This window comes from Equus caballus, chromosome 21 (genome assembly GCF_041296265.1).
Source record: "Equus caballus isolate H_3958 breed thoroughbred chromosome 21, TB-T2T, whole genome shotgun sequence".
Taxonomy (NCBI): Eukaryota; Metazoa; Chordata; class Mammalia; order Perissodactyla; family Equidae; genus Equus; species Equus caballus.
In genome coordinates, this window is record NC_091704.1 from 41,503,882 (window position 1) to 41,531,515 (window position 27,634).

A 27,634-nucleotide genomic window follows, 5' to 3' on the forward strand; every position below is an offset into this window, starting at 1 on the left:
CATCACTGGAGACTTTATCAGTTGCTTGGCTCTCCTTTGTATAATAATCATAGTTATAGGCTACCCAAATAAAGTGAGACCATATGCTATCTGTGGCAGAATCAGCATTAAATAATTATTTAGTTGTTTAAACTTTTTAAATGGCATACTTTAAAATTTAAGACCTTTTAATTACTTCCTTTTGATCATAAAATAAAGCTAAATTGATGTTTAAAACTTAATCCTGACTTAGCTTGCTATTTTAAGAACAAAGAGAAATCTCACTAAATAGAAAAAAATAATTTACCTAGTAGAAGCAGTGTTCAAAGACCAAGACCTATAAGCTTAATAGCATAATCTTGCTGAATACAATGAGTAACTTACAGCCTGAGTGATCAACACAGCATAATTATAAAACTATGAATGTCCACCAATGTCTTCACGTTCCACTGATTATTCCATTCTGATCAATGCCTGCATGCTCCTAAGCTCCACGCTACAGGTTGAAGAGAAGAATAACTCGTGGTCCTGGGGGATTTTGAAGATGTTAAAGGGAAAAGATGACAAAAAGAAAAGTATACGAGAGAAACCTCAAGTCTCTGAGTCAGACAATAATGAAGGTTCATCGTAAGAGTCGACCAACCAAATCCAGCGCACAATAACTACATTAATATTAATTTAAGCAAATGCTACTAATATTTTATAACCAATAACCAAATTCTGGTAGGCCTAAACCATTGTAATACTATTTTCCATTAGTCATCATAGCCTCATTTACGTGTCATCCTTAACTCATGCATTTATGTAAGAGGAACACAAAATACTCAAAAATTATCACATAGTTCAAAGATATATTTTTCTTTCCCTACAAACTGCACAAATACACACACACACATATAGACAAGCACGCATACACACCCTCACACACTCAGCTACACCCACATGCTCCACTTAGTAGGACTTTTTTTAACCGTAGCATCACATCTAAAGCTCACAATTGCAACACCACATTTTATGATACAATATTTTATACTGACAACTCTTCAAAATATACATTCTCTTTTAAAACTTAATTTGCTAGAAATAAAGGACACAATTTGGAATTTCTTTTCTCTAAACACAGTATTTAAAGTCTTTGTTAACTCTGTTCCACAATAGTGATATACTAATTCTATTTAAATTATATATTTATCCTATGCTAAAATTATTCTAAACATCTTCAGTTTGTCTGAATAAAAACTAAAGAATGACTTTTCTCTTTCCATCCAAAAATAACCCTTTAGTAAAAATTCCATACTTATGAATTTGAAGGCTCTTAATCATGTTTGCCAGTACAGGATATTCTTACTGTTTTATGTGTACCTAAGAAATTCACCATACTTAACTGAAGTCTTTATAAGATGTTAATTCCACATAGAATTCCTAATTTTAAAACTTTTCATAAGATGCTAAAACAACAATAAATAAACAGGACACTTAAAATTAAAAGTAAACATAAAAAATCTTCTGCTGATGCAGCATTAGTCAAATATGGTCCTTACTTAGAAATAAAAGCAGAGATTATTTTTCTGCTCCAATTTCACACCTAATTCTGTTTTGGATCGTTTGAACTAATGACCTCTCACACTTTTGTATAACTGTGCACCATTCTTCCAATTGTGTGTGTGTGTGTGTCTGTTTAAAGTTCAGGAAGTAATAAAAGGAAAGGTCTTTTTCTGTTGTAACTAAATGCCAACCAATTCTGATTTCAGATCACTTCTATTAATAAGCTTTCCGTCTCTAGTTTCAGTGGATATTCCTCTCTTGTTCACCATTCTCCTGTTTTGAGATATATATTTACCCATAGGGGAAACGTGGTCATCCAAAGATTCTGATGACCTTTGTTGATTTCGACGCTGCAGTTCTACTCTTTGAGTGGAAATAAACAATTCTGATCCTGAGCTATGCTACAACGACTCCAAAATATTGAGTCCATTTAATTTACTCTGGTGTGATAATATGCCCAAACCTCCTAGAATAAATCTGAAAACATTGGTCCAAAGGCTTTGGGCAAAATAAACCACTGAATGTCTTGGATCTTGACTTTTTTGGCCAACATTGGAGTTCAAAAAAAGTCTTGCTGAATTCCAAATTGATGGACAGAAACTGGGACTTAGTGGAGAAATGGGGAGGATGAGAAAGGAATGATGGTCAGCAGATTAATTCACCTTTATAAGCCTCTGGGCTGTTAATTGTTCATACCTTTCCTAAATAAAGGAATCAATGTCAGGGTTTATATTAGTCTGATTATAATTGTGTTCTCATTTGCTTTCCAGTTTCCCTTCTCCTCCTAAACAATTGGGTAAGTAATAAAAACTAATCGTATATTTTATAGCTAGTTTCTTGCAGGTGGGGTAGTGGGAAAGCCTTGGATATAGTCATGATAGCTGGATGAAAGCCCTGACTGTAAATAATAAATCGTGTAACCTTGGGCAAGTAACTGCACCTTGGGTGGCCACGGTTTCTCAACAGTAAAATAGCAGGAAGAGGAAAATAAAAAGGATCGATGGTTTTTAAACAGTTCTTCTAGGAGTCTTAGGGGTCACTACGGAGAAAAAGACAAGCAGGCAGTGTGGACACCAGCATCCTCCGTGTCCTCCTACCCTCATTCAGTCAGAGCTTGATATGTTGAACTTCCACACAAAGATTCCTAAAAACATACTATATTATGTGCCACCGAGGCTCTTCTAAATCTAAATTTCTTTGATTTGTTTTAAATGTTTAATTTATATTGTATTGGGAAAATTTCCCACTGCTAAATGAAATAGTTTCTTTTTTGGGAAGTTTGATCAGCTTATTTTTTTACCCCTGCTGAGACAGATCTGTAAAAGATTTTTCTTATATTTACTTTGAACAAAATAAAATGTTGTCTCACAAGAATATTCGGGGGCTTTCAAAAAGTTTATTTTAGTTATCGATACATTAGAAGAGACAACCAAACACAAAGATAATCTATTCTTCCAGACTGTTTATCTGACTTTGTTTTTCGTCATCAATTTGAAAATACATAAGGCACTAACTCAAACTGATCAATAACTCATGTGCTTACATATTAATCCATAATTTTAAAAAGTATTCAAAAAACAGAGCTCCACAGAGAGTAGGTATAAAATGGAACAAATGTGATCAATTAGGTAAAAAAATGTTTTTTGTTTTAATTTTCCTTTGTTCTCAAGTGTGTTTTAAGGGCATGCACGTGAAATAGTAATTTTTCCCCTTCTGGAAACGAATTATATGTTATATTTTTATGGATTTATTATGGATTCCTCAAATAGCTGAGCAACTTTTATCCTGTGCAATTAATTAACCTGAAAGGGGGGAGAATACACACACACACACATATGTATATATTTATACATATACACAGTATTTGTATATACTGTATACCTATATATAGAGAGAGAGGGGGGAATTTTTAAAGGAAATCAAATCCTTGCCATTACCAGAGAGCATTTAAACTTTCTATGATAGTCATTCCTTAAAACATTTATACTCGCTACAAGTCATCTTTTCAGCTTACTTTACTGTGGATCGACTTAATAGGTACAGAAAAGAAGCATTCTTTCTGAGTTTATTAACAAGAAGTCTAGAGGAAAAAAAATATCTACAGATTGGAAAAACCATTGAACCAGTTAAGGTCGTGGCAACTTTCTACCCAGACTGATTCTCAATACCTGCTGTTATCAGAAGTGTCTCATTAATAGAAATATTCTTTTTATTTTAAGGTGGTGCCATTCCTAATATTACTATAAAGTAAAAGTTAGGTAGATAGATAAATAGATAGGTAATAGAGAAGACATAATCATAGACATAAACATATAAATAAAATGATATATATTATCAGAGCACTCCAAATCCCATAAGAACCTTAATTTCAATCTCCAGTGCCTACTATCAATGGCCAACACCAATGGAAAAAACCCTGATAATAACAGTTACAGTCATAGTCACTGGTTTTTTGGAGGGAAATTTAACACATGTATCCAGGGAGATAAGAACCTCTCCCCTTTAAGGACTGATAATGCTTCCAAGAGAAATGTACCCAGGCACCAGGAAAACTTCTTTTGTTGTCCTTTAGCAATCTTTTATTGAAAACATCATTGAACACTCACATCAAAATTTAAACTGACGGTGTTTCCGCATTTGATATTTTGTCTTTTGTTAGACATGGGAGATGAAGTCTATGATGACGTGGATGCCTCCGATTTCCCTGCTCCACCAGCAGAGTTGAGGTAATTAAAACGTTTTCATTACAATGAAGTAATGAAAATGAGGTTGTTCAAGAAAATTTAACTGGAATAAAACTCCGATGGGGTGTGTGTCTACTGAGGGCGATTGTGTTCCTGTCATCCTCTCCCTGGTCCCAGCTCTTATGTCTCTGCTAGGTTAGTGAGGGGGTAGCTCTGATCCTGCTCCCCACCCTCCTCTCTCTTCCTTCCCTTCCTCCTCTCCCAGCGGTTCTGCTTCTTGTCCCGACTATCCTCTGGCCTGACGTCTGCGTTCATTTCTTCACTCACTGGGAAAGCATTTGACAGCCTGATCACAACTGATCTCACTGAGTCATCTCCTCCCTTTATTTTTACTCTTTTCCCAAAACCTTTTTTGTCTTGAATACACTTCTTAGTTTATATCTCAACCCTCACCCACCTCGTTCAAGCCTCCTGTGTCCTCCACAAGATTGTTTCCTTTTGTGAAAAAAAGATTTGCGTTTTAAAAGGACTTTTGGTTACGTCTCTTTTTTCACAAAAGCATCAGAGATTCTCAAAGATTCCATTCACATTTCAAAAAAAAGGTCAACAGTGAATATGGACATTCTTCAACTCACGTAAGGTTTCAATTTAATTTTAGGCAAAAATTGTATGAAAATCTCTTAAGCTCAGCTCATAAAAAAGCAATACCTTTAGAAAATTCTTAGGGAAACTCTTAGGATGCCTTTGTATACTGCAATAAAAATGTGAGATGATCTGATACATACTGTGTATGAAAGCAAGGCCACCTCTGTGGCTTTTTCAAGAAAAAAGAAAGGTGAATAAAAAGATCTTGGACTTGATTAGTTAAAGGATGAAAGTAACATAAACGGAATACAATAAATGCTGTCTTCTGAGCTGTACTGGTAAAAAGGCATGCGTGAACCCTAAGTATTTACTTTTTTACCAAGATTGTTAGACTAATTTTACCAGATCAAAGAAACTGAAGGAAAAATAGCTGTCATTTATATATGAAGATCAAGTTCGACAGGCAAAATAAACAAGAAAAATGAAAGGAGAATCATTTTCCTTTTCTAGTTCTCCAGGAAAGGAAAATCTAATCTTCTCCAGTAATATGTTGTTTTAATATTCCTCACCATCAGAAAGTTGCTTCTATCCATGACAGTTTTTAATGCAATTTTCTGTTTCATATTGCTGTAGACATGCCACCACGTTCCACAGACTAGCTCTCTAGGAACCCATAGTCACACATTGGCCCTTTTCTTCAAGCAAAATAAACCCCAGCTGATTAAACTTTATGTGATATGTAGTGGTTTTTTTCTTGTTGCTCATTTTCAGAGTTTGAGACAATTTTATGTTCTCTAACATAGTATTCCATTTTTAAACAAATTTTAATAAATTATTTTCAAAGAGAACTTGTGGGGTATTTTTAACATTCATGTATAGTCTTGTAGCTCCAGAGTGCTAATCTGGGACAGCAATTCTACTGCTGCCCAGAGTGCCGTGAGACAGGAGATGCTGAGGGAGGACGCAGAACCTAAAAGAGGATATTGTGCTAATGTATTTCACTGTGAGTGCATTCAACTCTAAGACTCAAAAATTAAGAGTCAAACATTTTAAATAAATCAGTTATAGACAAAACTTGATCTTAGGTAATCTAAAGAAAAATTAATATCAGTGGTTAAAATTTCCATTATTCACAAATGCTCTGATGTCTTAAATTCCCTTCTGCAGAGATTCACATCCTTTCCCTAACATCCATACTTAACCTTATTGAATGGTTCTCAACCTTGGTTGCAAATTAGTACCCCCTGGGGAGCTTTTAAAATATGTATGTCAGTACCTGGATCCAACTCAGTCTAACTAATTAGAATTTAAAATTAATTTAATTTAATTAGAATTTCTAGGAATTTGGCAAGGACAGTGGCATTTTTTTAAAGCTTTCCAGGTGATCCTATATGCAGCCAAGCTGGAGAATCACTATCTTAGGCTTATTCACCTTTCTTATGATAATTGACTTTAGTCCAGTTGGTTTGTAGATACCAACTATATATATACACATATATACACATATATACATACATATTTCTAGACCCTAGAGTTTTTTAAAAACTGTTAAATCCATAACTGATCAAAGCATTTAGAATATGTTTGCCCACTCTCTCTTTCTCTCACACACACACACGAAAGGGACAACTGACAAAATGATTAAGAAGCTCCTTTTTATAATATCTAAAATCTTAACTCTTATGTAAGATTTTTTATTAATCAACATTTCCTGCCTCCTACCTTGGCTCCATTTTAAGTAGATATGAAAAAACTAACATATACATAAACTTGATAAACCATTGGCATTGGCCAAGCCATTGAATTATCTAAGAAGGACTGAAACATATAGAGGTTCCAGAAGAGGTTGAATCGTATGAAACCACTGAGATGTAACTATGCTTGAGGTATAACCAAGTGATTTTCTGTGATTCAACAAAATAGATGATTTCTTACCTCCATTTTAATTCATAATCTGTAGTCTCTTGACGGATCCTTTCTGCATTATGAAATGTCATTTCTTACAGTGAATGTAGTGGATTTCTAAGGAAAAAATTAATTGAAAACAAAATTTAACAAAAATTTAATGTTATGACTTAAGTCTTTATTATATACTATTCTTCTTATCTTTTTGAAACGAAATGTGATTTTATGTGTTCTGTCATCCTAGCCAAGGAGTCAAAGCCAAGACAGAAGAAAAAGACCCTAAGAAGCTAAAAAAGCAGGAAAAAGAAGAAAAAGACTTCAGGAAAAAATTTAAAGTACATCTTATTTAAATATCATACAAAGTTCAAGTCACTAGTGAGAAACAAGATGATTTTTTAAGTACCAAAATGAACATTTTAAAAGTGTAATTATCAACATCACAGTTGTCCATCGTAATTCCTTTATTTTCTGCAAAATTTACTTTAGATTTAAATTTATTTCTATAATAAATTAACCAGACCGTCATACATGCACAATATATATACCAAGATAGTCATCAAAATTTAGCTGTCCTTTGAACCTTGGTAAGATGGTAATCCAAAAATAGTTAGGATGGACAAAAAAAGATATGGCATATATATAATGAAATGCTGTTCAGCCATGAGAAAAAAGGAGATCCTGCCATTTGTGACCACAAAAAAGAAATGGTAATTATGTGAGGTGACAGAGGTGGCAGCTAAAGCTAAGGTGGTAATCATTTTGCAATTTATAAGTGTATCAAATCAACACGTGCCCACCTTAAACTTTAAAAAATTCTTTTTACTTTTTAAAAATAATTACTATGTTAGATTCTTGAGGTTATAAGTGACTTTACCACCAAAAATTTTCTTCAATGCTCTTACATTATCTTTTGAAAATAAGAAACTATTTATTTGTCAAAGACTTTCTTAATAAACCTGTCATCAATGAATACTTTTATGATACCCATCAACTGATAATATAAAAGTATTTCTTTATTTTTCCAGTATGATGGTGAAATTCGAGTCCTATATTCAACCAAAGTTGCAGCTTCCTTGTCTTCTAAAAAGTGGGGGACCAGAGAGCTACAGGTCAAGCCTGGTGAAGCTCTTGAGGTTATACAAAACACAGACGATACAAAAGTTCTCTGCAGGAACGAAGAAGGAAAATGTAAGTCGCTGCTTACTCTTCATAGATACGGCACTCCAGAATTTAACAACCAGACAAGTTTTAGTAATCACCCCTGTTTTTCTTAACTCTTTTTGCCCTATGTTTTGTGAATTGTGGAAAACATTAAGAAACTGAAGATCTTACTGTGCTGAGATCAATGTATTTTATTTTAATCTTTTTTCATTTCCCGTTTGCTATATTTGGCACTATGGTGCCAAGGTAATGCCAGATTAGTGGTTCTCAAAATGCAGTCCCACAGACCACCAGCATCAGAGAACCCTTGTATGTGTATTGAAATTGCAGTTGCCTGGACTCATCCTTGACTGGCTGAGTCATGAGTCATGAACTCTGAGGGTCAGATGGAATCTGTGATCATAACTTCTTCGCTAGCTTGTTCTTGTGTACCCTAAAGTGAGAACCACTGTGCTAAAGTGGTGAGTGGCTCTTGCTCTGGCCTAGTTTTGGAATCATATAGCATATGTCACACCTAGAATTTCCAGTTTCCCTACCTTGCAAATTCACTTGTTTGCGTTTCCTTTTTGGAAACGCTAATACAACATACTATTCCAAATAAATACAAGAGAGTCCTGTCCTCTTTGACTTTATCAGCTATTAAAGCTGACAGATGGAAATGTTTTTGTCAAGTTTTAAAAGGAAGCTTATTTCATTTATAGTCCAGGGCAGAGTAGTTCAAAATTATGTTGTCCTATATTTAAAATTGGATAGCCAGCATGGCTGCTCCCATCTCAGCTCGGTTGGTCTGTATGGAAAACATGAACTCTGAGTTGAATTTTAATGACAGGAAGGTGACTCAGGGACAGGAACTGAAATGGAGTTTTAAGAATAAAACACAGTGACTCAAGGGTGGGGAAAATGGATCTAAAGTTACAATGGAGGAGGTGTGGCTGGTTTTTAAAGGGAGAAAATGGAATGTGGTACAAAGGATAAAAGACAGGAGTAGTGTAGCATTAAGACTCGATGCTCACTGGAGATAATGTGGAGATGGTCCTTCAGGACACAAAGAAAACCCCCATTCAGACTACCATTTGTGAGGATGTATCCCAAGGAATAGCCTTAAATGCAGAAAAACTATATGCATTGAAAGGTCATCATAAATCTAGAAAATGTTCAAAAAATGTAAAAATGATTAAATAAGTTATGATGAATATACCAAATTGAATATTTCACGTGATGATTATGACAATAATGCGAGGAAATTCTCATGACACAGTAGTAAGAGAAAATAAGAAGCCTGCTTAATGTAGGGTGGTACTTACAGTCATGCTAAAAAGTTACGTAAATAAAAGAAACTAAACTAAAATATTATTAGTGGCTGATTAGGGTGGTAGGTCTAAATGATATCTTTTCTTTCTCTACTTTCCAAATTACTTCACATTTTTCGCAACAGAGAATTGTCCTAGTACTTGTCATGTGGACCTTTCTCTAGTGCACAAGTTTCAGACACATCTTGCCACACTGTCCTGAGACTCCTGTCTTTAGCAACAAATCCCATCTAGAGCGATGTTCCTCAACTTCAAAGTACATACACATCACATCATGATCTCGTTAAAACCTCAGATTCTAATTCAGTAGGTCTGAGGTGAGGTGTGACTTTCTGCATTTTACCAAGCTCCCAGGTCATTGATGCTGCTGGTCTGTGGAACACACTCTGAGTAACAGGATGTAAATGACCTCATCAACAAACATGTATAGATATAGATGAGCAGGAATAGATACAATACCAGAAACAGATATTCAGACAAGAGTCATATCTTCCTAAGAACCAGTGGACCTTAAGAATGAGGAAAAGCAGCAGTCATTCAGGGATAATTTTGTAATCTGCTATCATTTCCTTTTTGGATATCAATAATTCTAAATACCGTTATGAATACTGGAGGGCTCTTGTCCTCTTAGAATTTATCATCTGTTAAAAATGGGAGATGGAAAACACTACATTAAATCCTGGTAGATAACAATAAGGCTTCCATGTAACTTTTATCATTTTTTTGCCTGCTGCACTACCAAGGTACTTTATGATTCCCAAGCTCACGGGTAACTAATCCAATTCTTAGTTGGTTTGGGGGTCCATCTTGAATGGGATGGAGACCAGATGATGATATTGGTAGCACTTGTGTACACGATGTTTTTTATTTAAACACTTTCTTTGGGATGGACTTTGTCTTAGTTTGGCTTCCCCATTTGGGAGGTGATTCTGGAAAACATCCATAGGCAAGTGTTGAAGTAGACAGGGAAGGGAAGGCAGCCAAAAAAGTCTTGTTATCAAAAAAGTTACCACTTGGATAATGGAGTTTAATCCAGTTGGAAACTCGGAGTGGCAGTGTTGTCCCATCCAAGTTGTAAACAACTTAGGGTATTTATACATCAACTGCTGTCCATCAGGAATTGAAGCCTACACCTGGGCAGGTGGTGAGTCATTCAGGATACTGAGTAAGTTGACAAAGAGAGTTCTGGAAACCAGAGAAAAAGCTATTAGCAAAAAAATGTGAAAAATACAAGTGCTCTCAGTTGGAAGTTGAACCAAAAGGCACTGAAGTAGTAGAGTAAATGTGTCTGCGGGGGCCACCAAGAGCATCCGCTATTGCCTTTCAAGTTAAGCATTATTCCAAGATTTAATTATCATAGCTGCTTAGTTTCACTTTTATTTTTCCAAACCTCCTGCTCTTCTTAATTTTTATAAACCTCCTGCTTATTCCTTCCTTGAACTTTATCCTTGGCATTCTTAGTTTTCTTAATTTCTGATCCATTCATCACATACCTCTATAGAATTTGAGATGATTATTTTATAGATTTAACTCTCCCCACCTAGATTGTTACAATAGCCTTTCAAATGCTATGTCTACCCTACCCTTACTCTCAGCCAATCCAGTCACCACACTGTTACTCAAATATTACTTTTGAAAACACAAAGTCTTGGGGCTGGCCCTGTGGCCGAGCGGTTAAGTTCGCGTGCTCCGCTGCAGGCGGCCCAGTGTTTCGTTGGTTCGAATCCTGGGCGCGGACATGGCACTGCTCATCAGACCACGCTGAGGCAGCGTCCCACATGCCACAACTAGAAGAACCCACAACGAAGAATACACAACTATGTACCGGGGGGCTTTGGGGAGAAAAAGGAAAAAATAAAAATTTAAAAACACAAAGTCTTTAGGCTAATACGTAAAACTCTTTGATCTAGCCTCACCCTTATCAACTATTTCCCATCTGCAAATGACACTCCAGAAATACAAACTACTTGTCATTCCTTGAATAAATTATACTATTTCATCCTTCTATGCTATTTTATTCTACTTGGAGCACCCATAATTGTCCATTAAAAACAATCCAGTTGTCATCTAAAATTGGAAGCACACTCATCTCCACTCCCCAGCACCCCATCACAATGAATCTCTCCCCTGCTCCACCGTCCTCCCACTTCTGTTGCTGTAATTGTCCATAATTGTTTTATCTACTTAACTATTATCCTTATTAGACGCCCAGCTTGAGAGTAACTTCAGTGAAGTGTTCTCAACGTTGTATTGCCAATACCTTCTACAGTGCCCACCACCTTGTTTGGGGCTTACTGAATTGAATGTAACAATTTGGAGATTGCGGTTGGATAAGCAGATGAAGGGCTGACATTTCGACACTCACAGGAAGAAGTCTGTTGATTAGTTTAACTGGTTAGAAGACAGAAGTTCCCCCCTTGGCCTCAGTAATGTGTTTCGCTTGTTGGGTATCATTTAGGAGCCTCTAAATCTTTCAGTTCCTTATTTCTACGTCTTCTGATGAGCAGCAAAGGCATTTGCAATCCAACACCTCAGTGACCCTAACATTTTCCTTACTCTCCATTCTTCTTTAATCCATCAAAGTAAAGGAAATAGCTTGCTTAAACTACGGTTGGTAATGATAGAAATTAGAGGCTAAAACATTAAAAATTATGCCTTCCTATTGTGGAGAAGAGTACCAGCCACTTTTACCGGCATTATCACGTTCGATCAAGTCTCACCCGCTGACTCATGGAAGCACATATTGCATCGGCGTTGAGATCTTAAATATGTATTTCTGGCATGTTCCCAAATGTTTAGAATTTCTTGCTAATATTTGCGAATATTCCACAACTCGATGTCTCATAGCTGTGAGTTTTCCCACCTCCTGTCACTGGAGGAAAATTTTCTACAAAAAGTGTGGAATGAGACATGAACTGACTTATTCTCCAATTGCTCATTTCTTTGCTAAAGCAATTTTGTTTTCAATTTTAAAACAACACATGCTCATTGAAGAAAATTTTTTAATTCAGATATTTAAAAAAATCACTCGATTTGAAGCCCTAGAAATAAGGAGAGAGAGAGAGAAGAGTGGGAGAGAGAACATTTTTCTAAAACTAGGATAATAATTTATATTCAGTATTAGACATTGCATTTTGTTTTATCTTTCTGTTATATTATGAGCATTTTCCCTTGAAGGTGGACGCTGTTCCACTTGCCTGAATAAATCTGTGCCATATGATTTCAATTGTTTTTAAACTGCATGAGGACAAATTGAGTAAGTTTAGCTTTATCTCTGGACTGGCTCACAACAAACGCAGTAATAAGGAAATACTAAAAGTTGTCATTTGAGAATTTGAAAATATTAGAACAAAGATATTTTCCATTTTTCCAAAGATACTTTCGTATTTCCTTGTTAATTTTATATTTACAACACCCTTCTGAAAGATGAGTCATTTGTCCTGGGACACACCTGCACTGGAGCAAGCAAACGTTTTGAGAAGAAATTTAATTGGCACATATGAGGGGTGGGTGTTATTTTCTTAACTAGCTTTACCCTACCACATATTTCAAAACATTTGTTTCAAGCCACTGTGTTCTGCTCTATGAATGTGAGGTTTCTAAATAATAATTTCATCTTATGCATGAGGATCTCTGGTGTGCCAGCACCCATATTATAGGATGAATTAAACATGGCAGCCATTCTACATGGTACAGAACCATGATGAGTTTTTTCATTTATTTTGTTTGTTTGTATTCTCCCTTAATATTCCCTATGATGAATGTACATGGAACACGTGAGCAAAGAGAGCATTTTTCTTACTGCAAAAAGGTTTATTTCTAGGAACTATAATGGAAAGACTATATAAAAATTCATGGTAAGTCACTTGTTTTGACATTGTCGTGAATCATGCTCTTAAAGAATGAAGTTTTAGCAGAGATTTTTAAAGGTACTAGACAGCAAAACTTATGCTGTATTAAAAGTCATTAACCATGTAAAAATGCTATCTAAGTGTGATTTTATAGCTAATGAGCCCCAAATTATCACATCATTTCAGGGAACTAAAATAGAGCAGCACAGTACCAGCCTACACTCCATCTCCTTGATGCATTTTTCTTAAATAACATTCACAACCATTGGTGTTTATGTATCTCACACACACAACAACAACAGCAACAATGGAGCATTCAACAAAAGAGAGCATTCAAAAGAGCAACAAAAGACCTTCAAACAAGCTGTTCCTTAAGATTCTTGAGCAGGCAAGATATAGGCGGAAATGTAACAGGGGTTTGAGAATCTAAAAGAAGACAATTTTTATAATTAATATTGTGAAGTTAGGTAATTAGGCTATATATCGTGACTTGTTAACCTTGGTCATATAAAGGACTGTTTTAGTGCTTGACTACAGATAGTGTTTTACCCAGGTCTGCACAATTTTAGCCTAATTGAGTTTTAAAAAGTAGATTACCTAAAAGCATAGGAAAATGAAAACCTTTAATTTCCAAAAATGGTGAATATGTTCTCTTTGTTTTGGACTTTATTTCTTTTAATCTTCTAAAGATTTTAATATATATATATATATATATATATATATATATATATATATATATATTTGGTGATAGAAAAATAGAAAAATTCCAGTCTCTGGCAATATTTTCTAATTTATTATACACTTCTCTAATTTTCTACCTTCTAATTTTTGTTAGGAGACTCCACAAAGCCCAAACACCTCACAGTGAGATTGATTTCACTGTGAAAGGCTACAGTTCATAAACGTCGTTATTTTTAAATTATTAACATAAAGATGAATGTATCATGGAAACACTATTGTGTTGTTTTATTGTTCAATTCTTTTTAAGAGAAAATTCAAAATGAAAACAGAACCACCAATTTTAACTAGGGAAAATACAGTTTGTGATTATTACTGTCTGTAAAGAACTGTTCACATTTTGTTTTAGCTAAGTCCAGGTAAGGACAGATTGCAATTATTGGAACCTGGATACAAAATCCACAATGTATTCAAAAACCTTGTTATCTGCATGGATTTTGTCTCTTGAGAGTCACATAGAATTAAATTTGCTAGAGATGAGCTTATCCCCTTCAAAAAATTGTATTAAATTATGATATATGCCTTGATTTTTTAATGTCTGTTACCATAAAATGAATGAAAGAATTGTGATATCAGAGGTTACCCAAGGATCATAGATATTAATTCTAGATTTCTTCACAGTGATAATTTTTGCTACTTTTGCTTTAATTGAAATAAAAAAGAAGACATAACAAGTTCTAATTTCTCATAGTCTGAGTAAAATGTTACTTTGCTGCACACCTGTCATTTCGACACGTGCTTCATTACTTCCCCACCACACGAATTCAAGGATAGCTTTCTTTCCTTTCCAAATACAATGCTTATGAACAGTTTTCATTAAAAAGTTGTGAACTTCTTGATAAATTATTTTGGTGGAGTTTTTTTACCCTCGAATATTGCAAGGGAAAGTTCATTTTCTTACGTTTTAATCTACAATTTCAGTTACATGATCCTAATGTAAAAAAAATTTTTTTTCATGTTAAATCAACAGCAATATGACTTAAATATGTTTATTATCATTTGTATTAATCTTTGCTTATGAGCTTCCTGGTTTATAATTTTTTACACAGTTACTCTGATTTAGAACCAAAACTAGATCTAAAGTGGACCAAGACCAATAGATTGACTAATGAGAGAAATGATTGAGAGGCTGTATTGACAAGACAGTAAATGGTGCTAATCTCAAGCACACAACAGAATTTAGGTGCTAACACAAAACGAATAATTCCAAAGGTTAGTAATATTAATTTGATGTCAGCAGACATTTTCTCAAGAAAAATAGTCCATATTTTTTCTTTGGAATACTTTGCACAATTAGGGGAAACAGTAGGGGCTCAAAAAAATTTTAGTTTTCTTGCATAAAATATGGTCTATTTTCTACTTCACCAAGAATCACTATAATTCCTGGTATGTGTTCTAATAATGCTTTTGTTCCCTGAAAGATGAAGGCAAATGCTGATACTCTGTCAAATGGCAAAAGCAGTAGAGGAAGACCTGCACACTGAACATGCGAGTTACTTTGAGACCATTTAGGATGCGTGCTCGCAAGGAGCCCCTAGATGATTGGCATCTGAAAGCAGTTCTGACTCTGCTCAATACAATAAAATTTGAAAAGTCAAGCCTTAGATCTGGTGCTAATTAAAATACCTACTTATGAACTACTTTTGCTATTGGAGAAAGTATGCTTATTCAATTCTTTCTAAAACTGGGTCGCATGAGGAACACCTTGAAGAAATAGATTAAAATTTGAAAGAAATTTGTGCTACAACCTGTAGTAGCTTAAAGAAGAAATTTTTTTTTATTTAAGCAGGAAAAGAGGAATGAAGGAAAAAAGATGTTAGGGAGAGAGAGAAAGGAGAAGAAAGAGAGGAGGAAGAGTAGACACAAGTGAGAAAATGGATCATGTTTGGAGAGAGATAAAATTATTAAATATTATATCATATCATAACATTATATCAATTTTATTTCATGTTCTTTAAATAGTAAAGATTTTTCAAGTCTGCTCTATTAATAAAAATGTTTTCCTTTTTCTTTCACAGATGGTTATGTCCTTCGGAGTCACTTGATAGACAAGTAAGCCCATTTTCTTCTACTACATTTGTAAAAGGAACTTTATGCTGTTTTTTAAGAAATATTCCTAATGTCAGTTAAATAATATAATCTACTGAATTATCTTAAATCAATTTTAAAACAGTATGTTATACAAATATCAATATAGTAGTGTCCGTAATAAAGTTAAGGTTTTCGTAAAGTGTTACTCTTTTAAAAAGGCAAGAAGTCCTTTTCATTCATGATTCTATAGTTCACGGCTTTATATATTCATTGGAGACAGATATTGCAAACAGAGACAGACAAGTCAAAGTCACTAACGCTTCCATTACTACTTTGCATGTCACTTGCTGATTAATGCAGTCAGTTGAATTGAATTAATCAGGGACCAATTAGTGTCTACACAGTCGGTGCTAATATCACCTGTTAACAGTTTACAGTCCAACCCCTAATTGAGGAATTTTCTTTACTCACACCAGGCATAGTAGAGAATTAAGTTGCCTTTTTTGGAAGCATGCCAGAAAACAGATAGTAGTCAATGATTCTTCTCTTCTTATGAATAAGATGTTGTCACAGTGTGGTACTATTGTGCTGTAGAATTCCCCGAAACACTATAAGATTCTGTTCCAAAGAAACTGTGTAAGAATGAGCTCCATTTCAGGCTAGGTCATATACCAATACAAAGAGTCACAGAATTTGGCATAAGAAAAACATCAAGAAGGATTCACAAACTGGATCCATGAACAACCAGACACCAATCAGGAAGAGACAAATCAATGTTAAGCGCTCTGTCAGCAAACTAGTAGAGTCAAAAGAAAAATAACCATAATTTACTTTCCTCAGAGCATTAGTCATGCTGATAGACATGGAACTTTTCAATAGGTTTTATTCTATGAAAGATACAAATTTCAAGGAAAGAATATGAGGCAAATAATAGGACAACATCTTCATCAGTGATACTACAGGATGATTAAGAGAGAATTTAGAAAGCGTCCTAAGTAATTGTTGGTTCACCACCTATTGAAGTGAATACTTAATAAATGTTTATTGAATGAATGATAGGAAAATCTCTCCTGCTTGCATTTGAATCAGATTTCCGTTAGCCAAACCCTCCCTCAATAGAGAAAAGATCCAAACAGAAGACATAGGGAACTCACAGCATCTGCTGCAGTTGGCAGCAATCTGAAGGGCCTGCTGCTGCTTCCAGGATGAAAGCACAGAGCTGGTACAGGAACCAAAAGTGGGTCTGGTCTAAGTGACAAAGTCACCTTACATTTCTGAACTTTGAAACTGTATCCTACGTTTCAAGGCTATGTTAATATTTATAATATTTTTTATTTTAATTACTTCTGTATCAGTCTCTCTTCCATTAGATTATAACTGCTTGAAATCAAAGCTTGTGTCTCATTCATATTTGTGTCTCCTGGTACATAGGAGGGACTCAGTGTGTGGGTAGAACAGAGTATTTCGCTAAAGATTCAGGGCTAGGTAAAACCCAAAATGTGTAAAAGTAGCCAGAACTACTATTATGGATGTTACCTATAAGCATAAATATTTTTAGAATTCTCTATGTAAGAATCACCATACTGGGGCCAGCCCCAGGGCCGAGTAGTTAAGTTCTGGCACTCTGCTTCGGTGGCCCAGAGTTTCTGCTGGTTCAGATCCTGGGCACGGATATGGCACCACTCAGAAGGCCACGCTGAGGCAGCATCCCACATAGCAGAGCCAGAAGGACCTACAACTAGAATATACAACTATGTACCAGGGGCTTTGGGGAGAAAAAGAGGGAAAAAAAAGAAGATTGGCAACAGATGTTAGCTCAGATGCCATCTTAAAAAAAAAAAGAATCACCATACTAACCATATCTTGGCTACTTATTTTGTAACTAATATCATATATTTTGTAGTCAATATTTACAAATTATAATTAGAAACATGTGAAAATGATGTACCCATTTCCTGTGCCAAATATTATTGTATTTCATTCAGCGTTTGAAGTTCAAGTGAAAGTATAAATCTGATATTAATGGATATAAAGAATCCATTACAGTTTTGAATTAGCACCCCCTGTAGAGTATCACGCCATGATTTTTTGAACACTTATTACCAAGCACAGCTGTGTGCTGGGCTCACGGTTGGGTCCAAAGATGAGTAAGGCATGGTCTGTGCTCTTGAGGTATGTTTCCATTTTTCTGTCTGTCTATGATATAGAATAAGTTTTGGGCTTTTTTTTTAGAACGACACAGAGGATTAGACTAAGTCAATGAAAGGAGATACAGATGAATATGAAATTTTTTCCCACTTATAAATGCCCAATGTGTAACTTCTCACCCTTAAATGTCTTGTGTCATATAAAATCATATTATTAACTTTTTAATATAAATATTGCTTTAATGTTAAGAAAACATTAAAACGAAAATTATTTTCTGCATTTACAGTGATGGAGAGATCTATGATGATATTGCTGATGGTAAGTCTCATATGGCACCCCCTACAGAGAAGAGTGACACTGAATTTACTGTCCTTATGAATACTAAATATAGCTTGCTGGATTAATTAGAGCCTTCCAATCTGATCAGAATTTGAATCCCTTGAAAACGTTAGGAAAAGCAAATGCTTTGATATAATGAAAAAAATTTATTTTTGCACATGACTGGAAATCAAGAAAGAATCTCTTATTTTCTTTGAAAGCAGAAAGCATGAAAATATTTGGTGAATTTTTCCTTATAACATGAATCTTAATAATAATTGCTTGTATCTTCAAAAATATATATACTTGGGCAATAAGTAGGCACTTATTTCATAACCTGTAATACTCACTAGTATTCTCTAAACCTCATATATTTCTAAATCATGATCTAAAAAATTAGTCTCAACTGGAATGCTGCATAGTGTTAATTATGTTGCCTTTTAGTCTCCTCTTAAACTTATGATTTGCACTGATATTTAATATTTTCAACCTCATTCAGAATGACTACCAAAAAGCACATTTAAGTGCCAGATGAAATAAAATAATCCTGACTCTTATTTCGATAGAGAATAAATCTGTTCAGAGACATTGTTAAAATTGTATACTGAGCAATAGAAGTTAAATAAATTTATGTGCTTCCATTTAACTAGTTTGTCATAAAGTGAACCAATTCCACTTCTTTTATCCTAAATCAGGAGAATGTGAATCACCCACACTTCCAACCCTGGAACACTTGTATAACCATATTTAAATTTGTTTTTTTTTTCAGGTTGCATCTATGACAATGACTAGCTCTCAGCTTTGGTCATTCTTCTATGTTCATTTGATGTCAATGTGAAGTCTGGATCTTAATTGGCATATGTTATTGTGTTCATAGAAAAATCAATGCACAAAAACTACTTATTACTGTTAGTTATAAAATTCTGATTATAAAGTTTTGAAATTTTGAACTCAGAAAATGATCCATCTGCTTAATCAACATCTTGGAAGACTGCATCAATGAGATGTAAGAATTATTAAATATCCCATTTCTGCCTCAGCTGCAATTATGAAGGCACTTCTTTCAGACCGTCCATAGACAACTCCCCCTTCCTAAAAAAACAAAAAAAAATCATTTGAGAAGAAATGACTGTATTGTTTAAAGAAAGATAAGGAAGAAGAATAAAGAAAGATAAGGAAGAAGAATAAAGAAATATAAGGAAGAAAATTTTAAAACATTTCACAAGAAGGAAAACTTTTGTTTGCACCTGTAATTATGATCATATGTTATATTCTCTTTTCAAATCATCTATCTTTACAAAGGCAGACTTTTCTCCTCTCTTGCTGGTGAGTTACATCTTTTCGAAAATTATAGAAGTAGCAGAAATTGTATATAAAGTTTGTCCCTATTTGTTAATTGTGAATATGTGTTGATTACCTAAGATTAAAACTATAGATGAGTCTAAACTAAGTTTTCTGTTTGCAGATTCATGTGCTAAGGGTATAATTCGGTATTTTGTTTACTGTTGTAACTAGAGTAGATATGAGTGAGGACTATCCTAAAATTACAAAGAATGAGAGAATGGACTTTGAAATTAACTAAACTTTATGCCATCTCTTTACTATGAAGACTCCTTTAACGGTTTTTGGTTTTGTTTTTCAATTACCTCTACGGAACTTTTTTCTTTGAAACCACTTTAATGGAAAGTTGGCCAGCAGAGGGAGTATAGATTAGTAATCCTGAGTGTTTAGCTAAGATGTTCCCTACTGACGCAGACTCATTCCCAGAGCAAACCAAAAACAAAAGGTGAAGCTTCTGGGTTCCAAATGCTAAGAACACTAAACACTATGATATGAAATGCAAAACCCTAACACCCAAGAAGATAGCGTATTAGGTAATTTTTTCACAACTTCCAAAATATGGAATGAGCAAATCCTAATGCTGGCTCTGCTGCGAATGAAACATGATGTGATATCGGGTAAATTATTGATCTTGCCAGTTTCCTCATCTGCAAATTACAGGATTAGGCTAAGTCAGTTTTTCCCAACTTTTTTACTATGAGTTACCTCAAACTCTTATAATCTTCCCCCTACCCCAGCCCTGTGTTTCAGAAGCTTCTGTTTATTTTTAAAACTCATTGATTAAATAATAATTAATGCATTATTCATGTTTTAATATTGTAAAGGCCCATTGGAACTTCTGAAGAGTGGCCCCACTGAACTGAAGTAATTTCAGATAATTGTAAAGGAACTCAAAACTTTTATATGAGTAAAGTGGAATTTCTATTAGAAGCATTGAAATTTGAAAATAGATCATCAACTTCTATTGCTGGATTTATAGATTCTGGGAGTCTGAGGTCCCTGAATTAGAAGCCACTCATCTCAAAGACCTCTTCCAATTATGAAATACTTAGACATCTACTTTTTGATAGGGGAAGCCTGTATATGCTCACGTGATGAATTTATTTTAATACTAAATAAAATTACATGGTCCAAAAGTGCTTTCTGTTTGTTAAATTTGGTAACATATACATCATACATTGACAGAATATTTCCAGTAATTTGTTTTCTGATTGAGAACAATATAAATTCAATAAATGTCAGTTGTTTAAATTCCAAATTAGACCAAGGGAATATTTTAGAGTTTTAGTTTATACACCAAGAAACAGACACACATATGCCTATGAAAGATTTACATAATAGATAATCATCTTAATATAAAAGATATATTTGAAGTATTAATTTTAATATACTTCATATTATTTCTGTTATAGTTTTATATATGGAATTTCATCATGTAAGAAGAACGACAAATAACTTCAGCAGATAACTTTGCCTCTTACTTCATCAAGAAATCAAGGTCATCAGCCTTTCTCTCGCTTCCATAATTTGATCCCACATCTACAAAAGTCTTTCTCTGAGGCTATCATTACCTCTTTTTGCTTCAGCCTCAGAGAATGGGGTACCTTCTGTTTAAGACCAATCTTCCACCAGTGTCCCTGATATTTTGCCTCCTGTCTTCCAGTAGAAATTGAGATAACTAAGTGCGATTCCTTTCAACTCCCCACAACGTTCAACCTTAACCCATGTCCAGACACTGTCCCAGAGAATAAGATGTCACTCCTCAGATTCAAAGCCACAGCCTGTTATCCCATGTCTTCTTGCCTTCTCTGGAGTCTTCTTCTTCCACAGTTAACTCATTCTCATTCCCCCCCACACACACACACCCCTCTTCCCCATCACTCTTTCACTCCCTCCCTTCTTTTAATCTTTAACTTCCATTGTGCAGATTCCCTCCTTTGAGACAAACATACTCCTCTAAAATCTTACCAAAGTCTTTCCTATTCAAAAAACAATAAGAAACCTTGCCTTTAATCCAAAAACGTCTCCAACTACAGCCCATTTCTATCTTCCTTTTCTCATCACATTATCTTAAAACGTAGGGTGCATGTGACAGCCAGGAGAATGTGCCTCACAGACCTTCAACTTTGTGGAGCTTAATTGACCAAAGGCCCCAACTTCTACACTCTGAAATCCATCACCACAGCTGTGCCCACACCAGGCTTCCCACAGGCTGGTCCTGTGTAGCCAATGACTGAGCGTGGCAGGCCTGTTCCTGGAAGGTACAGAACCCTCCAACACTCTTGCTAAACCTTCCTTACCCTGCATAGCACTCTGAGATGCTTCTACCCAACCATCTCTCCCTCCTCTCTTCACTGGGGTCAGACCTGCATTGCTGTCCGATGGCTCCTCCAGTCTTCCCTGGTTCCCTCCCATTTCGTCTCAGACGTGTATCCTCCCCTAAAAAATATTATTGCATTTTCACCCCATCTTGGTGTCTGCTTTCCAGAGGATCTGCACTGAACTCAGTACAGCTAGAGAGTTTGTTTATAGAAACACATATCTTCTCAAATCAACTGAATCAGAATTTCTGGGGAAGGAACTTTTCAAGCAATTTTTAATTAAATATGAGTTTAATGCTTAGCCAGGATTGGGAAACCCTGGTCCCTATTTACCCTTTGCTGCATTCTCAAGTTATATTCTGTCTTCAACTTACTGAAATTTGGTCTCTGCTACAATTACTCTAAAGTCATACCTACATAGATATCCCACAAGTACCTCTTAACTCATAAGACTCAAAACTGAACCCATCCTCTTTCTCCCTTTTGGTTGATGATACTCCCGTAGATTCTATCTCGGTGACATCTCTATCATCCATTTACCCAAGCTCAAAACTCAGGAGTTGCTCTACTTCTGCTCGTTCACCTCCTGTGTCCAATGAATCATTAAACAGAGCTCCCAGAAGCAAAGACGCTGTCTTATTTGTTTTATACTCCTATATTTGAAATAGTATTTGAAGCCCTTCATTGTATATTTGATAATGAAAGAATAAATGATATGTCTCCAAAGAATGTGTTAATCCAGTGGGCGGCCACTGTAATTTTTCCTTAGTTGCTGCTTCAAATGCCATAAGATATCGAGCAAACTGATGGCTGAGAGATGCCTATTAGATTTATCAACATGTAGGTCATACATGACCTTAGAAAGATTGAGGCATTCACGACCAAGCTGATCGCAATGGTGTTACCTGTTGGAAGCAGATGCTGGGATAGGGTTTGGGACACAGCTGTCTACTAGGGATTAACATCTGTGGAAGGAAGGGGAGGAAGCATCATTGAGCAGAGAGAGAAGTTGAGCTGTGATGCAAGCCCAGCATCTTCAGCCAAACAGAGGAGGGCCTTGGAAATAAATGCTATCCTTCAGGCCAAAATGGCCAGCCTTTTTACCTCCACCTCACTCATCACCATATGTGGGCCACCTTGGGAAGGCCCGTGACTTTGTGTAAGAAGATTCTGAAGCTGAGGCAGACCCTGAAGGAGCAGACAGCCAGAGGCAGTCAGTCTGCAGACCATACTCCCCTCAGCTGGGCAGCAAGTCCTTCTTTGAGGGGGGTCTGGCAACCCACATCCACAAATGGATTGAGAAGTGAATGGAAGGTAAGAAAAGTGAGACAGACATAATGGACACCTCTTTCCTGAAATTTTACTGTAAAAATGACGAACCTGATATGAGTGATAGCCAGATGGGAAAATAAAGTGAAGAAAGGTCTTTTTTATTTTGTTTTAGGGAATTATTTGTTTGATTTCTAAGACAGAAAGACCTGAGCTTAATCAAAAGCCAGTGGAAAGGATATAGTTGAGAGGGAAAGATAAAAATATAAGATAGATAAGGGACAATCAAAGATCTAAGTTTCTTGAAAATATAGAGGTTTGGACAGAAATAGTCTACAAATTACAATTTTTTTCCTAACAAATTATTTCTTATTACATCTGTGAAATGCTAAGCATTGTTCTGGACACATTGTAAGGACTCAAATATTACCACTTATTATTACGACTAATTTTGAAATACTTGTTGATTCTGCCTATATTGTCATAATTATGCCACATACTTAAGGGTTTATTTTAGTGATATGTGCATCATTTCTTCTGCCTCCTGCTTGAGATTACTGGCTAAGTCATGTAACCTTGAGCAAGATTCTAATCTTTGCTAAGCCTCAGGATCTTCATTTATAAAATATGAAAGTACCTACTTTATAGTGTCATAAAAATTAATTGAAATTATGTACTTAAGCATTTAGTACAGTGTCTGACATGTATTAACTATTATTATCATGATCCTGCTTGCTAGTTTGCTATTATACATTTTGAACATATCAACTCAGTGGAATCCTATTGAGATGAGCATTATTTCAATGATGGTACGCTTGCTCTGAGTCCCAGTTATTTGCCAGCTGATATATGATAATAACATAGAAACACTTAAGATTAAAAACAATAAATCAAATCAAATAATAATAAATAAATACGATGCCTGGGCCAGGTCCAGTTCCTACCTCTGAGTATTAGCATGGTACATCTTTTTTTTATTTCGTATTTCCTGCTGGAAATATTGGTATTTGGTATTTCCTGCTTTTTTACTTTATATTTCATCCTGGCTTTCATAATACAGGCTGCTTTTTTCTAATTCAGTGGCAGTCTTCACTCTGTTTCATTGGGGAAAATATTAGGCTTGTATATGCTCTCCTGGAGTAGGCTGGAGCATAGTCACGGTCTTCAGCTTTATCTGCAAATTTGTCAAAGTAAAGGATGCTCAACAGGTACCTCTCATTTCTGGATGATCATCTTAATGTAGCAATTCCTCTGTAACTGTCTCCATAGCCTATCGAGTTAGAAGAGTTTCCCAAATGTCAGAAGCACATTTAAACACCAACTTATTAATGGTCTTCCTACTCAAGTGTAGATAACACTTCAGTCAGAGTTCTTGGCTGCCAGCAACAGAAATGAACCATTGCCCTTGAAATACACACTCATTGGTCAAAGTCCCTAGAGAGAGAACTCCGTTGACTGTGCTTAAGTCATGTGCCTGCCCATGTGGTGGGTAGAGGGAGCCTCCTAATGCTTCAGCTTCCAAGTGAAAACAAGTCACCTAGAATTATCCTCTCAAAAAAGACTATACCCAATAATGGAAAGGTAATTTCCCAACACAAAAATCAGAGTGCTATCAAGGAGAGAGAACCTGACCTCACAAAAGAAGCAGGCAAAGTACATATATATACGTATTTCTATATATAAGAGAGAGAGAGACCAAGGTATATTTTGTTTACATATTAAACATAGTAATATTTCTCTTCTACAAGAAAAATAAATATTTTCAGTTTTCTTGAAGAATTTGGTCTTCTATCTTTCCTTGCTCACTTTTTACAGAAACATTAGTAAAGAAATGGATCTGTCCTATAAGAAACATCATTGTGCCAACATGATAATAAATGGCAACTGATATTCAGCTTTGTTTTGGAGATCAATAAATATTGGTGGAGATTGTGGCAAACAATATAAGCTCTGTCTACAGTAGTGAATTGCTAATTTGCTATATATCTTCTGCTTGGCCCTCCGGATCCCCCTCTCCAACCTTCTCCATCTTGCTCTCTTTCCCTCAAGACTAACCTTTATGGACTGCCTCAAGACTCCCTTGACTTATAGCTTCCAGTTTCATTTGGCCAATGAGGAGCATGAGCAAGAAATCAGAGGTACAGAGAGTGAGGTTTGGACATTTTTTTTCCTCCAACTTCCTCCGTGAGGCACCATCATGAGCTGGCTGTGTCCTTCACCCAAGGTCAGACAGGCTTCTGCACGTTGTGCTGACTCTCTGCGTTGTAGTGTTTCCCTTTCCCCTTGCTCCTTGCAACCACTCCCTGAGGTTACCAGTTCCAGGGCACTGTCATTTACTTTGTGGTTTCCCTACACACTGTCCACACATTTGTAGACAACGCATTTATTAAGCTTTCCTCAAATGTCCAAATTTGAATTTGCCATTTGTTTCCCACCTGGACCTTACTGATATATGACTCAAGGCTGACAAACTGGTAAATTCTCTAATTTTTCAAGAGAAGCTGGATATCAAAGTTCATATATATAATACCTAGTCTTTTTTTTTTTTTTTTTTTTTACTGTTCATTCAACTTTTCTTAAATGCACTATTCCGACTAAAGTAGTTATTCCATTAGGCCAGATTTGATCCATGTAGTCAGTCTGCACCATCAGCTGTTTATGATAGGAAATAAATCAGATGAAGCACTGGCCACTCTGTCACTATTCAACTTGCCAATAATGAGGAGCATTTTTGTGTGGGTGAGTGGTGGACAAAATTTATTTAGTGTCTATGACAGCCAGAATCCTTTCCTGTTAGTAGCACCAAATGCCATTGAGACATCTAATAGGAATACAATCATAAAAAATTAATGCTGCTGCACACAAATTCCTTAGCCTCCGACAGGTTGCAAACACCATGGCCTGGAACTGAGTAGAAGTCTAAAGTTAAACTGTGATTTGGGTCTTGCCCAACTAAGAATGATATTCAATAGCTAATATAGGCTGTTTGTAGCCAGGTTCTTATTAGCAAATGAGAACAAAGAAATACCTTCTATGACCACCAATGTCAGCCCTCTCATCTCAATTCTTGGAAATAGATCTCTGAAATATTGTAATATTTTCCAAAAACTTTAATTAAGTTGATGGAGAGTTTTATTCAAACTATCAAACTAAGAGTTTCATGTAAACTGTCTCTTCCCTTTCAAATTTATGATCTAACACATGTCATCAGATACTGAAGCTTGACTCTCCGTCATATCACTGGCAGCAGTATTGAAAGTAAGCCTTTTTATATTTAGGATGAAATTTAGCTTATTGTACTTTAGCTAATATGTTATGCTTGTCAGAGCTTCACCCTAAATGGCAGAAGCTGTGTTAAGAAAAGCACTGAAATTCTGCTGCCACCCACATGCCTCAGGGGACCCAGAGTTTTCTTTTGGTTTCTCATCTTTAAAATGTATAGATCTAAAAGAGGTATGCTAAACTGTGATGGTTACTACCCTCCACGATCTAAATAAATGTATAGGACTAGAAAATAAATCTAAATAAATGTATAGGACTAGAAAACTAAAACCACAAAGTATTCAAGGACTTATAAAGGTTTTTGTGCATTCATCTAGAAGAGCAACAACACAAAAATCTCTCCTCCTCCTAGCGTAGCTGTAGAAGGAGATGCACTAGGAAGGCTCCTGAGGTTGGGTCCCCTGGAAACAGAGCTTGAGACTGAAATTCTCTGTGAGGGATTTGTTGAGGGGGCTCTCCCAGGAGAAACCTGAAAGGATTGAGGAAGCAGGATAGCTCAGGGGAAGAATTTGGGCCAAGACGTAGATCCAGCTGCAGCCCAGGCTCAGGCTGATTCCAGAAGGAAGCTCTGTAGGAAGAATGGTCCACTGAGTCATGCCACACTGAGGCAAGGGAGCTGAAATTGTATCTCCCCTTCAGCAGTCACTGGCTACCAGAAGCTTCCTCCTCTGCCAACCTCAATCTCCTACACATCTCTGGGTAATATTGCTCCTTTGGGCTGAGGGCAATTCTCTGCAGTAAGGTGCAGCTGTGAGCTTTAGCCACCAATTCTTATAGCAGCTGAGGGACAGATATATCTGCCAGTAAAAGCTACCAGGGACAGATCAGAAGTAAATTTTCTGCAGAAATAGTGGTTCTTTCATCAAATAGGGAGAGACATAAAACTGTATATTTTATGGACCAAACAGTAAAACTAGCTCGTCTCACATCCTTAAGGGGTTATCCCAGCTTGTTAAGGTCCTGTCGGCATTCTGAATCCTTTCAGCCGCAACATCAGCTAAGTCACCAAGTTTATACTAAGTTGAGAGAGGCAGTTCAAAAGTGAATGTTCATTATAAGCCTATTTATTATTATTGTATATCTTTTACTCATTTATTCAAATGGTAATATCATCCAATCTCAGTAGTTAAGTCAAATGTCATCATAATCTTCACCATCCGTTAGCA

The 27,634-nt window shown here is 35.7% G+C and overlaps 1 protein-coding gene and 1 long non-coding RNA gene across 11 annotated transcripts in view; one reads left to right on the forward strand and one right to left on the reverse strand.

The window, feature by feature from the left end:
- FYB1 (FYN binding protein 1) overlaps positions 1-22,643 on the forward strand; it is a 159,087-nt gene extending 136,444 nt beyond the window's left edge. For 2 of the 10 annotated variants that reach the window (XM_070245888.1, XM_005604297.4), the window contains exons 12-19: positions 469-606; positions 2,295-2,320; positions 4,184-4,250; positions 6,943-7,033; positions 7,724-7,886; positions 15,777-15,810; positions 18,224-18,255; positions 19,025-20,732. In XM_070245888.1, the coding sequence (XP_070101989.1) occupies positions 469-606; positions 2,295-2,320; positions 4,184-4,250; positions 6,943-7,033; positions 7,724-7,886; positions 15,777-15,810; positions 18,224-18,255; positions 19,025-19,047 (574 nt within the window). In that variant the 3' untranslated portion in view covers positions 19,048-20,732. Of the gene's footprint in view, positions 1-468; positions 607-2,294; positions 2,321-4,183; positions 4,251-6,942; positions 7,034-7,723; positions 7,887-15,776; positions 15,811-18,223; positions 18,256-19,024; positions 20,733-21,008 lie in introns of those variants that run through there. The other 8 variants (XR_289206.4, XR_011430135.1, XR_002802603.2 and 5 more) reach the window with 8 other exon arrangements.
- The window catches only part of LOC102147447 (uncharacterized), a 40,640-nt gene continuing 17,596 nt past the window's right edge, over positions 4,591-27,634 (reverse strand). The window contains exon 3 of the long non-coding RNA XR_002802605.2: positions 4,591-6,815. This is a non-coding gene — a long non-coding RNA (uncharacterized lncRNA). The remainder of the gene's footprint in view (positions 6,816-27,634) is intronic.